General features: G+C 48.1%; 1 protein-coding gene across 1 annotated transcript; it reads right to left on the bottom strand.

Moving 5' to 3' along the window:
- Nucleotides 1-253: 253 nt before the first annotated feature.
- Nucleotides 254-10543, bottom strand: RPL18 (ribosomal protein L18). The gene is made up of 7 exons (XM_040434480.1): nt 10442-10543; nt 8246-8332; nt 8060-8167; nt 6846-6944; nt 6139-6262; nt 1210-1279; nt 254-378 (listed from the first exon to the last, which is right to left on the bottom strand). Exons 1-7 carry the CDS (start codon nt 10442-10444, stop codon nt 303-305), a joined length of 567 nt encoding a protein of 188 aa, XP_040290414.1. The 5' UTR covers nt 10445-10543; the 3' UTR covers nt 254-302.
- Nucleotides 10544-15975: the final 5432 nt, after the last annotated feature.

The raw sequence follows: 15975 nt of genomic DNA, 5'->3' as shown, positions 1-15975 counted from the left end.
AGAAACCCGATCCCCCACCCATTGACTTTCAATGTATGTAGTGAACAATCTGTTTTGATTTCACACAAATGCATCCTAATGGAATGGATGCATCCTGATGTGCAGAGTCTGCTGGATCTCAATACCGGAATTACCACATTTCCCCCAGTGTTACAGTACAATAGCAGTTTATTACATGTTGTGGTCACAAATATATCTTTACTTTTAGAAAGTTGAGTTTTTTCCATGCACCAAATAAAAGTGTGAAAAGGGGTTTGTAAAGACGTAACATCTTTATTGTGTACAAAGCATGGACAGGGAGTTTAGTTCTTGTAACCCCTGCTGGCTCTGCGTCCTCTGGCACGCTCAAACTTTCTTCCCTTAGAACGAACGTAGGGCCTAGAACAGAGGAAAACAATTTTTTTAGCATGCAAGTCAATACTGCGCCATGATAAGTATACTACTGCCATTACACATAGCCACAGATGGTGAGCTATGCATTTGCTCGGTCTGCCCATCCAATTAAGAAAAAGTCCACAATTTCTGTAATCTATAGCTCGCCCCTGCAGTTGAACCTCGTATCCATGTTCTCCAGCAGTTACTTCTCGTCTGGGCGACCAGTCTACACAAGCATGCAATAACCACGAGTAGGCTCAGACATCAGCTGGGCTCATATGGTGGGGAGTCAATGGAGCCTAGTCCTAATATTAGAAGTGTCCCCCCAAACAGGTATATGCCCCCAATGTTTGATAGGTGTGGGTCCGAGAGATGGAACCCGCACCTGTCTCTAAATGAGAGCCCCAGAGAGGAGAGCAGACCGCAGATGCGCAGCCACCCTTCATTCTATGGGACTGCCGAAAACAACTGAGAGCTAGCTCGCTTATTTCCATCAGCCCTATAGAAGTGACCCGAGCGGTGCGCCTCCCATTCATTTCTATGGGACTTCTGTAAAGAGCCGAGCGCGGTGTATTTTTGACACTCCCACAGAAATTGAGGGTGTCCGCGCAGGAGCGGTCCACTCTCCTCTTTAGGGGCTCTGTTTTAGAGAGGTGCATGTTCCACACCTATCAGACATTAAGGGCACACCCTGGCAATAGGCCCCCAACGTATGCATAAACCAACCTCAATATAAGGGGTCTGTATTAGGTCTGCAAGCCAAGTACAGGTAAGTGACCAGGAAATCCACACAGGCGGAGGCAGAAGTTTATAAAAGGAGGGCTGTCAACTTACTTGGTGTGACTGTGTGGGGTACCAGGAGCCTTTCCAAAGTGTCTGTACACCTCACGTCCCTTACGGGGCCCTGATAAATAGGAAAAACATTTATATTTTCAGTTATGTCAAAAACACATCAGTAATGCTGTTCTGATTGTCCAAATGACACTAGAAAACAATGGTCCTATGCGTCATGATACACTCCAGGAACTCCGCCGTGGTAGGAGAGCAGTGAGCGTATCAGGGCGGATGGTCATGCAGAACCCAACTTTAATCTTTGGGGACTGGTTGAGGTAACTTGACAGGCCGCACCACTGCATAACAGGCATACTCCAGAAACTTTATTTTCTTTCATCTGATATGACAAGGGTCCTTCTCTAGTGATAGGTCCTCTTTAAAGGGAATCTGCACTTAGATTACTATGGAGGTATGTGGCGGTAATGTCAGATGTGCTCAGGTCTCCGGATGATTCAAAGGTGTCACTCTTACACTGAAAGCCCTGCTCCTTATCGATGCCCACCTTGCCCTCAGCTTTCACTGACAGGACCAAGCTGAAGAAACGTAATCCCGCCTGGCCGTGTTGTTGCAAATGTGCTGGTAATTCAGGAATTGATGCATGCGCAGTACAGCTCGGCAGTCATCTGTACCACAACTGGCAAGCATCAGCACATGTGCAAGAACACAGGGCCGGGTGAGATCACATCTCTTCTACCTAGTTCACCCAAAGCTGGCGATGGGGCAGCAATCAGGGCTTTTGGTGCAATAGTACAACCTCATGGCACCAAACTGCTACTTTGCATATCAGAGCGGTATACCAGCAAAAAACTAAAGTATACAGGCTCTGCCGACTCAGCGCTCCAGAGGAGAAAAATAAAATCAATATGTTTTTAAGGCTACGTTCACACTAGCGTTTTGGCTTTCCGTTTCTGAGATCCATCATGGACTCTCACAAGCGGTCCAAAACGGATCAGTTCAGCCCCAATGCATTCCGAATGGAAAATGATCCGTTCAGAATGCATCAGTTTGCCTCCGATCAGTCTCCATTCCACTCTGGAGGCGGACACCAAAGAGCTGCTTGCAGCGTTTTGCTGTCCGCCTGATGAAGCTGAGCCAAACTGATCCGTCCTGGCACTAAGTCAATGGGGACGGATCCATTTTCTCTGACGCAATAGAAAACGGATCCGTCCCCCATGGAATTTCAATGGTGTTCATGACAGATCCGTCATGGCTATAGAAGACATAATACAACCGGATTCGTTCATGGCGGATGCATGTGGTTGTATTATTGTAATGGAAGCGTTTTTTGCAGATCCATGACTGATCCGCAAAAAAACGTTAGTGTGAAAGTAGCTAGCCTAAGGCATGGACGGATCCGTTCAGATAATACAACCGCATGCATCCGTTCAGAACGGATCCGTTTGTATTATCTCTAACATAGCCAAGAGGGATCCGTCTTGAACACCACTGAAAGTCAATGGAGGACGGATCAGTTTTCTATTGTGCCAGTAAAAACGAATCCGTTTGGCTCAGTTTCGTCAGGACACAAACGTTGCAAGCAGCGTTTTCGTGTCCGTCTCCAAAGCGGAATGGAGGCAAACTGATGCATTCTGAGCGGATCCTCTTCAATTCAGAATGCATACTGATCCGTTTTGGACCCCTTGTGAGAGCCCTGAATGGATCTCACAAATGGAAAGCCAAAACGCCAGTGTGAAAGACGACTAAGAAGAAAAAAAATAAAATAAAAAACACAATAGTTAGGCACCAAAAGGACAAATTAATCAAAATAATTCCAATCGCCCTGCTCACATTTTCAGCAACTTTTTTTTTTTAATGGACTGGCCAAACATAACCTACTGGATGTAAGCAGAAGCATTCTGTCAGGATCTGTTATACATTCAAGTCAATGGTGTATTAAAACAAAAAAAATAAAGTCTGTTTTTTTTTGTTGTTGCGAGGAAACAATTGTCTGAATCCTACATACCATACACTTGAAATAAATATCAAAGTATTGCCAGAGGGAAGTCACGAAATGACCCAAATATAGGGATCTTTGTAAGTTTGATCATTAGATCGGCAGCAGGGCCAGGATTTGCAGCTATACCCAAATCAGAGCTGTCTGAATGAGGCTTTACAGATGAAAGAGCAGAAAGGTATCCGACAGCCATCTTTTCTCACAAGTCCAGCGATGCATAGGTATTAGTAAGCCCTTACCTGTGCCTGTGCGCGAGCCGGTCTGAAACAAATGCGGTCAGCGGGAGCAGGCAGTTCCGAGAACAGCCCAATGAAGGCCCCCGTCGGCTGTTTTCGGAACTGCCTGCTCCCGGTGACCGCATTTGTTTCAGACCGGCTCGCGTCGCAGGCACAGGTAAGGGCTTACTACCTATGCATCGCTGGACTTGAGTTAAGATTGCAGCCTGCATGTGTTCGCGGGCGAACAATGCGAACTGGCCATCACTGTTTGCAAGTGTTTATTTCCTCCGTCTCAAAGCACTCGGTTGTTTAAAAGGGGTTTTTCGGGCTACAGATATTCATGACCGATCCTGTTGGAGCCCCACCGATCAGCTGTTTTGGGCAGCCACTGCTCCAGAAACTATATTGTGTGGAGCAGAGGTCCGATGTCCAGCACCCCCGCCAATCAGCTGTCGCCTCCTTGCAGCTTACCAATATATGTTGGATAGCAGATGTGCTTCGTATAGCAGCTCTGCCCCATCCACTTCAATGGGACTGAGCTGTGCCTAGGACACGTGACGTTGTTGGCCTAAGAACAATTGTCTCTTCAAATTTTTTATATATATATATATATATATATATATATATATATATATATATATATATATATATATATATATATATATATATATATATATATATATATATATATATAATAATAATATATTTTTTAAGAGACTATAGTGCTCCTCTTAACGCGCAGGGCTACGGATTGTTTACATTGGCACATTGCTAGGCGGAGGCTTCTGTCTAGCAGTGTTCCTGGTGACGTCACCGGCACTAATGGGCAAGCTTTAGCGCTGCCCTAACCTAAAGTAACCAGATTAAAGGGGACCTGTCACATCTCCTCATATGTCCGATTTAGCAACCGCTTGCATTCCCCAAGTTTATAAATAAAGGTCCATCTGGGTGTTACCCTGCACAGTAACACTGTCTGATCAGTGCTGCCAGTGGCAGACTGTACAGGGGCACACCTCCAGCTGGTTACACCCAGCCTGACCTTTATTGCAGACTGCTGGCCATTCATTCATACACTTCAGGCAGGAATAATATTTCACGTGGAATACAGTTATTTATTAAAACAGACACGTCAGAGCGGTGACCGGTCCTTTTAAAAAGGAAAATTTGTCAGAAGGTTTATGCTGCCTGACCTGAAGGGAATATACACTAGTGAGCTCAGCTCTCCCCACTTAGCAAGAAATCTGCCAATCAGCAGTGGTTTGGCACAACCCTACACACAGCATGGGCAGACTACCCGCTGTAGCTGATAAAAGGCGATTTTATCAACACTACACCAAGCCATCCAGTATGTGAGCAGAATCCGAGTCTGTGGCCAGTTTATGCCGATTCCTATCACCGTTTAGGCTTATATTAGACGCACATATCTTCAAGGTTATTGTCGGGAAGGAAGTTATCCTTCCCAGCAATCATTTGCTTATCAGTGGAGAAAACTGCCGCTATTACATGCAGTGATCTCCTCCACAGTATGGGGAGGAGGGATCATTAAGGGCCCTTTCACACCTGCGTTCTTTTCTTCCGGCATAGAGTTCCGTCGTCGGGGCTCTATGCCAGAAAAATCCTGATCAGGATTATCCCCATGCATTCTGAATGGAGAGAAATCCGTTCAGGATGCATCAGGATGTCTTCAGTTCCGGACCGGAACATTTTTTGGCCTGAGAAAATACCGCAGCATGATGCGCTTTTTGCTCCGGCCAAAAATCCTGAACACTTACCGCAAGGCCGGATCCGGAATTAATGCCCATTGAAAGGCATTGATCCGGATCCGGCCTTAAGCTAAACGTCGTTTCGGCGCATTACCGGATCCGACGTTTAGCCTTTTCTGAATGGTTACTATGGCTGCAAGGACGCTAAAGTCCTGTTTGCCATGGTAAAGTGTAGTGGGGAGCGGGGGAGCAGTATACTTACCGTCCGTGCGGCTCCCCGGGCGCTCCAGAGTGACGTCAGGGCGCCCCACACGCATGGATGACGTGATCGCATGGATCATGTGATCCATGCGCATGGGGCGCTCTGACGTCATTCTGGAGCGCCCGGGGAGCCGCACGGACTGTAAGTATACTGCTCCCCACTACTACTACGGCAACCAGGACTTTAATAGCGTCCTGGCTGCCATAGTAACACTGAACGCATTTTGAAGACAGATCCGTCTTCAAATGCTTTCAGTTCACTTGCGTTTTTCCGGATCCGGCGTGTAATTCCGGCAAATGGAGTACACGCCGGATCTGGACAACGCAAGTGTGAAAGAGCCCTAATGCCACTGCTCATCCCCATAGAGAATTATTGTTTGCCGGCAGCACATCGTGATTACACAGCACAATCTGTCGCCGGGAAACTATTTCAATTGCCTTTGGCCGTTCATCGGGTAATCGACGGCAGTATTACACTGCCAGATTATCGTTAACGAGTATTACTGCAAACGCTTGTTAAAGATGTGAACAATTATCTGTACGTGTAATACAAGCTTTAGTTTTCCATTCTTCTGATCCATTAGAACAGAACAAAAAAAAATATGGATCCTGTATTTTAAGCATCCGTTCTGTACATAAAAGTCCTGCATGCATGGCTAAAACGGATGCAAGATGTGCACAACAGATGGTTAAAATACAGGATCCGTTTTTTTCTTCAGTTTTCCTTCTGATCCATTTAGCAAAACTGAACAGTGATGTGAACCCGGCCTTAGTCACACCGATGATCGGTTACCTGACAGGAGAACGGTGTTCTGGCCTTTAGGGGAGGCGAGAGCCAGTTGGTCAAGAGTCATAATTTGCCCTCCAGATTTAAGGATTCGGTTACGAGCTCCGCTGGACACTCTAAGTGCACAAACCTAAGGGAAATGAAACAAAAAGGTTAGATTAACCCTTTTGGGTTTATTTTTTCATTTTGGTTTTTCCTTCCCCGTGTCCCAAGAGCCATAATTCTTTTTGTTTTCTGTTCAGTCATATAGGGGCTTGTTTTATGCATGACAAGTTGCATTTAAAGGTGTTACCCAAGGCCTATAACGGCCCCCATATGCCCAGGCCACTCACACAGATAGTACTTACCTTGCACCCGCATCGTTGCATCTCCCCGTCGCGCGGATGAAAACATTGCGGCTGGGGTAGCCAATAGCAGGCCGCGACATGCCTTAAGCATGGCTTTTCAGGCAGTTGGCCATGGCAGCCCTCCCAATATCCTAGGCTCTCAGGGCAACTGATCGGAGCTAGTGATTTCACTGCAGAAGTCAGAGGGAGCCCCCTCCCTCTACCTAATCCCACAGATTGTTATTGACCACAGCATCTGAGGGGTTAAATGACTGGGAGCAGTGTAGACAGCAGGCACCCAACGCATATGGAGCGGGCTCAGTTGATGTCTCAAAGGACAGTAGCTGTACCCCCTTGCTTTAGGAGATTTGAGCAGTGACTTTATACCTTCAGTTTGGGGATATCATGAATCCTGACATCATCGGTGATGCTTCCTACCACCACGGCAGTTTTGTTTTCACGGCCAGAAAGCTTCATTTTACGGATCTGAAAGTGAAGAAAATGTAATTCTTGAAGGAAGCAGCTGGAAAGGTAACTGTAGCACCTGAAGTCCTGGTGCTTCGATTACAAGTCAGTCTGTTCACATGACTGGTTCTCGGTTCTGTATTGCGGAGACGGATCCTATGACATCCATACGTCCCGATAGCAGAGAAGCCATTTATAACGTCTACATCATGCTCAGTAAGGCCTCATGCACACGAACGATACGGATTATGTCTGGATGAGTTCAGGAAAACTCGCACCATTCCGCAAACAAGTTCAGTCAGTTTTGTCTGCGATTGCGTTCAGTTTTTTCCACACGGGTACAATGCGTTTTGATGCATTTTTCACGCGCTTGATAAAAAAAAAACTGAATGTTTACAAACAACATCTCTTAACCATCAGTGAAAAACACATCGCATCTGCACTTGCTTCCGGATACAATGCGTTTTTCACTGAAGCCCCATTCACTTCTATGGGGCCAGGGGTGCGCAGAATCCGCAGAATATAGAACATGCTGCGATTTTCACGCAACGCACAAGTGATGCGTGAAAAACAACACTCATGTACACAGACCCATTGAAATGAATGGGTCAGGATTCAGTGCGGGCGCAATGCGTTTGCATCAAACCCGCACGGAAAACTCGCTCGTCTGAAAGGGGCCTAAAGGCGACTGCAATGCTGCCGCTGCTATTGTTGCTAAGTCACCACAGAGCTAAAGCTATCCTGCAGGCTGCCTAGCCGGATACTGACTGTTTTCTCCATGCCCTATTGACGACAATGAGATCCAGCCGGAAAAAATCCAGTTCATGTCTGGCCAAAACCCGGCACTCATGCCAGAAACCAGATGGATCCTATGGGGTCAGACAGTGCTCGGCAGGCTGTTCCTCTGCCAGAACAAGCTGCTGGATAGCTTTACCGCATGTGTGCGCTTAGCCTTATCTGCACGTCCCCCCTCTAGCCTTGTTTGGTGGGTGAACAGCCAGACTGCCCCCTAGGTTTCCCTTACGTCTGGGCACATTCCACTAATCTTAAAAACACACAGCAGGCAACCCATGTCGTGGCCATCAATGGTGGAGGGCTGGATGCAGCAAGCTCAGGTGAGGCCTTCAGTCACTTACCAAGCGGGACAGGGAGAGCGGTGGCCTGTTGGTGCGGCTCATGAACAGACGTCTCAGTACCACTTTGTTAAAGTTGGAGTCGGTACGACGGGCCAAGAAGCGGTAAAGCTAAAAAACAAAAGGCAAGGAGTTATCCCTGTGCACAGCGACATGATGGGAGATGTCATCACAACACAGAGGACTTACCTTCACCAAAAGCCTCAGGTAGATATCCTGACTTTTGGGCTCCTTTCGCCGCACCTTGCGGTCCTTGTTGTGGCGGATATCTACTCCCTGAATTAGAGGGAAGGAATGAGAGGAATGAGTCAGGATATTAAGACAGTAGTACAGCCTCACTTAAAGGGGTCTTCCCCTTCTCACCAAAGGATAGCTCTGAATGCTGAGACCTCCCATTTGACTAGAGTGATGCTCATGCATTGGTGCTGCACTCATTCTATGGCTGTGATGGCGAACCTCCGGCACTGCAGCTGCGGTAAAACTACGACCCCCCCAAGATGCCTCCTTGCTTAGCTGTTCTCAGAACTCCATATAACTGAATGGAGCATGCTGGGAGTCGTAGTTCCACCACAGCCGGAGGTTAGCCATCACTGCGTCTATCCTACAGACAACAATTTGAGAAGCTGGGCACAAACATAACCAAAGGGGACAGGGGACCCCAATTGTCATGATCAGGGTGGTCCCAGCAGACACATATAAGGTATCCGGGTATAAGGAAAACCCCTTTAAATAAGTCTGTGCACTAAATATACAGGCTGAGGAAGGCCCTGACTGCACCTCAAGTGCTCACCAGGGAGCATAGCAGCATTTATGGAGGGGCAGACAGTCCCTGAATAGATGGCGACTAGGGATGAGCGAATTTCCGATTTTGAAATTTGTGTTGTGGTATTTACTGAATTGCGTTATGGATTCCGTTACCCCGGACCATAACGCAATTCCATGACGGAATAAATAACGGAATGTCTCTAAAGGCATTGCATCATGGAATTGCGTTATGGTCCATGGTAACGGAATCCATAACGCAATTCAGTAAATACCACAACACAAACACTTCAAAATCTGAAATTCGCTCATCCCTAATGACGACGTCGGGCCGGCATCCTATCACATACACTGGTTCCAGTTCTACATTGCACCAGCTGTATGATCAGTGACTGCTGCACGACCACCTCAGCTCTGCTATACCGGTCACGTGAACAGAAAATACACAATCTAATATCCCTGAAAAAGAGGTCACGCAGGGTACAGTACCTGAGCAGCGCTGCACTACTACCATCAGGGTACAGACCAGTACCAGCAACCTGCCAACAGCATACAAAGCAGCGCATCAGAAGACTGTCAGCGCTGCACTACCACCATCAGAGTACAGTCCAGAACATGAGCAACTGGCAGCGCTGCCCTACTGACAAGAGGGCACAAGAAACTGGCAGGGCTGCACTACTACCAAGGTACAGAGCTGGGAACTATATGAATGAACTGGCAGAGCTGAATTACTACCATCAGGGCACAGAGCAGCCTGGCAGCGCTGCACTACTACTACCAGGGTACAGAGCAGCCTGGCAGCGCTGCACTACTACTATCAGGACATGAGCAGCCTGGCAGCGCTGCACTACTACTACCAGGGCACAGAGCAGCCTGGCAGCGCTGAATTACTACCATCAGGGCACAGAGCAGCCTGGCAGCGCTGCACTACTACTACCAGGGCACAGAGCAGCCTGGCAGCGCTGCACTACTACTACCAGGGCACAGAGCAGCCTGGCAGCGCTGCACTACTACTATCAGGACACAGAGCAGCCTGGCAGCGCTGCACTACTACTACCAGGGCACAGAGCAGCCTGGCAGCGCTGAATTACTACCATCAGGGCACAGAGCAGCCTGGCAGCACTGCACTACTACCAGGGCACAGAGCAGCCTGGCAGCGCTGCACTACTACTATCAGGACATGAGCAGCCTGGCAGCGATGCACTACTATCAGGGCACAGAGCAGCCTGGCAGCGCTGAATTACTACCATCAGGGCACAGAGCAGCCTGGCAGCGCTGCACTACTACCATCAGGGCACAGAGCAGCCTGGCAGCGCTGCACTACTACCATCAGGGCACAGAGCAGCCTGGCAGCGCTGCACTACTACTACCAGGGCAGCCAGTACAGGGAAGGAATCCACTGACAGAGGCGACCCACGCCACACACTCACGGCCCTCCATAGGGGCGCTCAGACCGGCGGGTGAGCCGCCACATAACCTTTATTATATAAACGTCGCCCCCGTTCAATACAAGTGCAGACCGAAGCCCCGCAGTAAGAAGATGCCAGCTGCGTCTTCCCACATGGGGTTAATAGCATTAAACAGTCAGATGGAGGCGGATTAACATCAAACTCAGGTTCTCACCATGATGGCGGCTGTAGCAGCAGCGGCTTCTCGGGGAGGAAAGGAAGGAGGAGGGCGAGCCGCGGAGGCTTATGGGAAATCACCAAGGCAGGAAGTTGTCAGCCAGAGAAAGGGACGCTCTCTCCCGCCTACTCTATGGTCGGAGGCCTAGCTGAGTGGTACCTGTATACACCAGTCCAGCACACCTGACAGGGACAGATAAAACAAAATTTGTCCCAAATCAGTGTGCAGTCACTTCAGCAAATGGCATTTATTATGTAGAGAAAGTTAAAGGGATTCTGTCACCAGGTTTGACCCCTGTCAGCTAAAAATATGCTGATGTTCAGGGCGTCTTCACGATTCCTAATGTGGGCTTATAAATGTCATCTGTGGGCTTATTTAGCTAAAAAAAAACAGCTATTACTAACCTGTCAGTCAAACAAATAAGGTGCCCAAGGGGATGTTAATGGGTGCAAGATGCCCGCCGCACCCACCGCCATTCGTGCCCAGCGCCGCCTTTCCGGACTTCTGCGCCGCCTCCTAATCCTCTGTGCTGCCTCTAGCTCTCCCTCCCTCCCCCCTCCTCCTGCTGTAAGATCTCGCGCTTGCGCACAGGCCTCTGCCTGATGCGCCCGTGCGGACTTCTCAATTTGGCTTCTTCCAGCGAAGTGCGCATGCGCCGGCACTTCGCTCAACCCCTGTATGCGCGAGATCTTACAGCAGGAGGAGGGGGGAGGGAGAGCGAGAGGCGGCACAGAGGATTAGGAGGCGGCGCAGAAGTCCGGAAAGGCGGCGCTGGGCACGAACGGCGGCCGGCACCTGGCATCGCTTCACATCCCCTTGGGCACCTTATTTGTTTGACTGACAGGTTAGTAAAAGCTGTTTTTTAGTTAAATAAGCCAACAGATGACATTTATAAGCCCACATTAGGAATCGCCCTGAACATCAGCATATTTTTAGCTGACAGGGGTGAAACCTGGTGACAGAATCCCTTTAATACAAGGCACTTACTAATGTATTGTGATTGTCCACATTGCTTCCTTTGCTGGCTGGACTCATTTTTTCATCACATTATACACTGCTCGTTTCCATGATAACGACCACACTTCAATCCATCAGCGGCGGCCTACGAGCACTCCCATTAGGGTGGCCAGACCGTCCGTCTTTCAGACTCTCTGTCCGGCGCAGGGCCTAGATGGACACAGGGATGTCCTTTTGAACAGCTCACTCTCAGACAGCAGCACTGTGCTGTCTTAGGCCGAATGCACACGGCCGTGTTCCGCGGCCGTGAACGGTCCGCGGTATGCCGGCCTAGATTCCTGCTGGCAGGAGCGCACGGCGTCATTGGTTGCTATGACGCCGTGCGCTTCATGCCGCCGCTGCACTACAGTAATACACTGGTATGATCTATACGAGTGTATTACTGTAGTGCAGCGGCGGCATGAAGCGCACGGCGTCATAGCAACCAATGACGCCGTGCGCTCCTGCTGTCAGCAGGAATCCAGGCCGGCATACCACGGCCGTGTGCATTCGGCCTAAGTGTGAGCTGCAGGGAGAAAGTCACTCTCCCTCCCACCCCTGCAGCTGACAGAAGTTGATTTTACTGTAATTTTTTAAATCCCTGTCGGCTGCGTAGTGGCAGGAGGCGTGGTCTAACATGATTAGGGGTGTGATTTGGCTGAGCAGGGGGCGGGGTTTTACAGTCTGTCTTTTCAGGGTGGCCTGAGCATTTTGCGGACCGCACATCGCCGGTACTGACAGAATATGCCTATTCTTGTCCGCAATTGCGGACAAGAATAGGACATGTTCTATTTTTACGGAAATGCGGACCCGGAAGTGCAGGTGGCACATCGTGCAGCCCCATAGAAATGAATGGGTCCGCAATTCCGTTCCGCAACATGTGGAACGAAATTGTGGACGTGTGAATGGGGCCTAACTCCCATGGTTCCAGGCAACAGAGAGGTCATTGCTTTTTCCTGTAGTGCGCAAGCATGACCAGTTCTGATGGATTGTAGGGTGGTCGTAACCATGGAAATAAGCCGCGTATAATGTGAAGGAAAAATGAATCCAGCCAGCAAAGGAAGCAATATGAAGAATAACCATACATTAGTAAGTGCCTTGTGTTATCATTCTCTACATGAGAAATACCATTTGCTGAAGTGAGACAACCCCTTTAAGAAAACTGCTTTAATTTCCCAAGGCAACCAATCAGAGTGCAACGTTTATTTTTCAAACACCCCAAAAGAAAAGTAAGCTGCCCTGTGATTGGTTGCTATAGCAATTCTGCATGTAGCCCTGTGACGGTATCATCCGTTTCACCGTCTAGTATTCCCTTCTCCCCTTGAAATAGCACCGCCAAGTAATCCACAGAGCAATAGATCGCTATTATCGCTGGTATCGCCGGTATCGCCAAATAAGTTTATACATTAGCCCAAGCTGAATGCTAGAAATACTTTACTGGAAGACTTCACATTGAAAAATACAATTGCTTTTATCCCCTGCTCCCATGCAAGGGAGACACCCACAACAAACATACATCAACCCATAACACAAAGGTTACAACCCACATAGACTCCATGGTTAACATAATCAACACAGGCAGGAGAATACACATTGCCCTCTGTCCTGAGAGACAATCGAATTACAACTCGGTTGTCTCCAGGACAGAGGACAATCGCCAATACACACAGAGAAACAATGGAACAGACATCACTTACTCAAACATACAATGTCCCACCCTTTACAATACACATAAACATTTAACACATCCCAAAATGACACGAATTAGACCAGGAATTCAAAAGTTAGTACAAGTCTCTTTGGCCTGGCTGTACTCATGGCTTTTCTGCACAAAACCGGTGCATACAACATGGGACCATAATCGCATGGTAAGAGGCGGGCAAGTAATCCTCTCCAAGCACTCGTGGCAACCTCAAAAGAGGGGAGTTTGTCACAAGCCCTCTCTCAAAATGATGAAGTGAAGTGAAAAATGTTGGAAACACCCAAAGGATTTTAAAGGGGCTCTCCAGCAGTTTTAAAAGGGCACCGCATAGTGTGAAATAATAAAACAAGTCATATGGTATCGATACCCTGTTGTTGCCATTCCTATACTTCCTGGTCCTGCTCAGTACACAGGAAAAGACCACTAATCACTAGCCCAGGTGGGTCGCTGCGGGGGCAGGCCACTTCCTTTGTGTGGAGAAGGGGCGAGGAAGCAGAGCCAGGAGTGGTGGGGTATCAGTGTGACTTGTCTCATTTGTTTGACACCATGTGGAGAAACAAATGTAAATGGGAAGACAAAACCCATCGTGCAAATGTGAACAGAGCCTCAAAGTATGACTTGTGTAAAAAAAAGTCATGACTCTTAGGGCTCATGCACACGACCGTTGTTTTGCGGTCCGTTTTTCACAGATCCGTTGTTCAGTATCTGAGGTTTTTTTTTTTCTCTGATTTAAGTCCTCTTCCGTTCCGTTATTCCACAAAACATATCCGTATGGTTTCCGTATGCGATCCTTTTTTTTTGCGGATCAGAAACAGTAACTTACTAATCACTAAACACATGAGCAATATGCGCTGGGCATAGCATTACTACAGTATGGATCCGCAAAATGACATAGGGATGTGTTCCGTGTGCGTTCCGTATTTTTGGCGGACCCATTGAAGTGAATGGTTCCGCATACGGTCCGCAAAAAAAACGGAAGCGGAAAGTAAATACGTTTGTGTGCATGAGCCCTTAGTTTGGCTTTGTTCACACTAGTGTCATGACTCAGCCCACATCTTCAGTGTTGTATGTTACAATTCACTGTTCACAAGGGGGTCAAAACTGACCCGAAACAGCACCGTATATCCATATACTGCAAACTATAACATAGAGAACGGCTACATTCAGCCTCGTGATTTCTATTTTGTCCTATAGGAGGCAGCGTTTAGTCTCGTGTCACCTCTTTCAAGGTCAGAGCCCATAAAAACACTGTATATAACATGTCTGTCTATGGGCTGCTCTCCCCATGTATTCAGTCCCAAGGCCGAATGACCAGACTATGAACCGTTCATTCCCTATAACTGGATCAGAGCTGAGGCCAAGTTCACACTTCAGTTATTTGGTCAGTGATTTCTATCAGTAAGGTCTCATGTACACGACCGTGTGCTGGCCGGGCCCGTGCTGCGGACCGCAAATTGTGGTCCACAATGCACGGGCACCGACCGTGGGGCAGCCGCATGCGGATCGCAGACCCCTTCACTTGAATGGGGTCCGTGATCCGCATCCGACGGTCCGCACCGTAGTGCATGCACCGCATCTCCGGGTTTGTTGACCCATTCAAGTGAATGAGTCTGCATCTGTGATGCGGGGTGCACACAGCCAGTGCCCCGTGTATTGCGGACCCGCTGTATATGGGCCACAATATGGCCACGGCGGGGCAACGGTCGTGTGCATGAGGCCTTATTGTGAGCCAAAACTAGGTGCGGGTCAAAAACACAGAACAGGAGGATATCTCTCTATTAGGCCTCTTTCACACCACCATATGGCTTTTTCAGTGTTTTGCAGTCTGTTTTTCACGGATCCGTTGTTCCGTTTTTTTGTTTCCGTTCTGTTTCCGTTTCTCAGTTCCGTTTTTCCGTATGGCATATACACTCACCTAAAGAATTATTAGGAACACCATACTAATATGGTGTTGGACCCCCTTTTGCCTTCAGAACTGCCTTAATTCTACGTGGCATTGATTCCACAAGGTGCTGATAGCATTCTTTAGAAATGTTGGCCCATATTGATAGGATAGCATCTTGCAGTTGATGGAGATTTGAGGGATGCACATCCAGGGCACGAAGCTCCCGTTCCACCACATCCCAAAGATGCTGTATTGGGTTGAGATCTGGTGACTGTGGGGGCCATTTTAGTACAGTGAACTCATTGTCATGTTCAAGAAACCAATTTGAAATGATTCGAGCTTTGTGACATGGTGCATTATCCTGCTGGAAGTAGCCATCAGAGGATGGATACATGTTCTCATTCTGTTTACGCCAAATTCGGACTTTGAATGTCTCAACAGAAATCGAGACTCATCAGACCAGGCAACATTTTTCCAGTCTTCAACAGTCCAATTTTGGTGAGCTCGTGCAAATTGTAGCCTCTTTTTGCTATTTGTAGTGGAGATGAGTGGTACCCGGTGGGGTCTTCTGCTGTTGTAGCCCATCCGCCTCAAGGTTGTGCGTGTTGTGGCTTCACAAATGTTTTGCTGCATACCTCGGTTGTAACGAGTGGTTATTTCAGTCAACGTTGCTCTTCTATCAGCTTGAATCAGTCGGCCCATTCTCCTCTGACCTCTAGCATCCACAAGGCATTTTTGCCCACAGGACTGCCGCATACTGGATGTTTTTCCCTTTTCACACCATTCTTTGTAAACCCTAGAAATGGTTGTGCGTGAAAATCCCAGTAACTGAGCAGATTGTGAAATACTCAGACCGGCCCGTCTGGCACCAACAACCATGCCACGCTCAAAATTGCTTAAATCACCTTTCTTTCCCATTCTGACATTCAGTTTGGAGTTCAGGAGATT

This window comes from Bufo bufo, chromosome 1, assembly GCF_905171765.1.
Source record: "Bufo bufo chromosome 1, aBufBuf1.1, whole genome shotgun sequence".
Classification (NCBI taxonomy): domain Eukaryota; kingdom Metazoa; phylum Chordata; class Amphibia; order Anura; family Bufonidae; genus Bufo; species Bufo bufo.
Note: the sequence above shows the minus strand (reverse complement) of the source record. Positions and strands in the feature narration are given on the sequence as shown.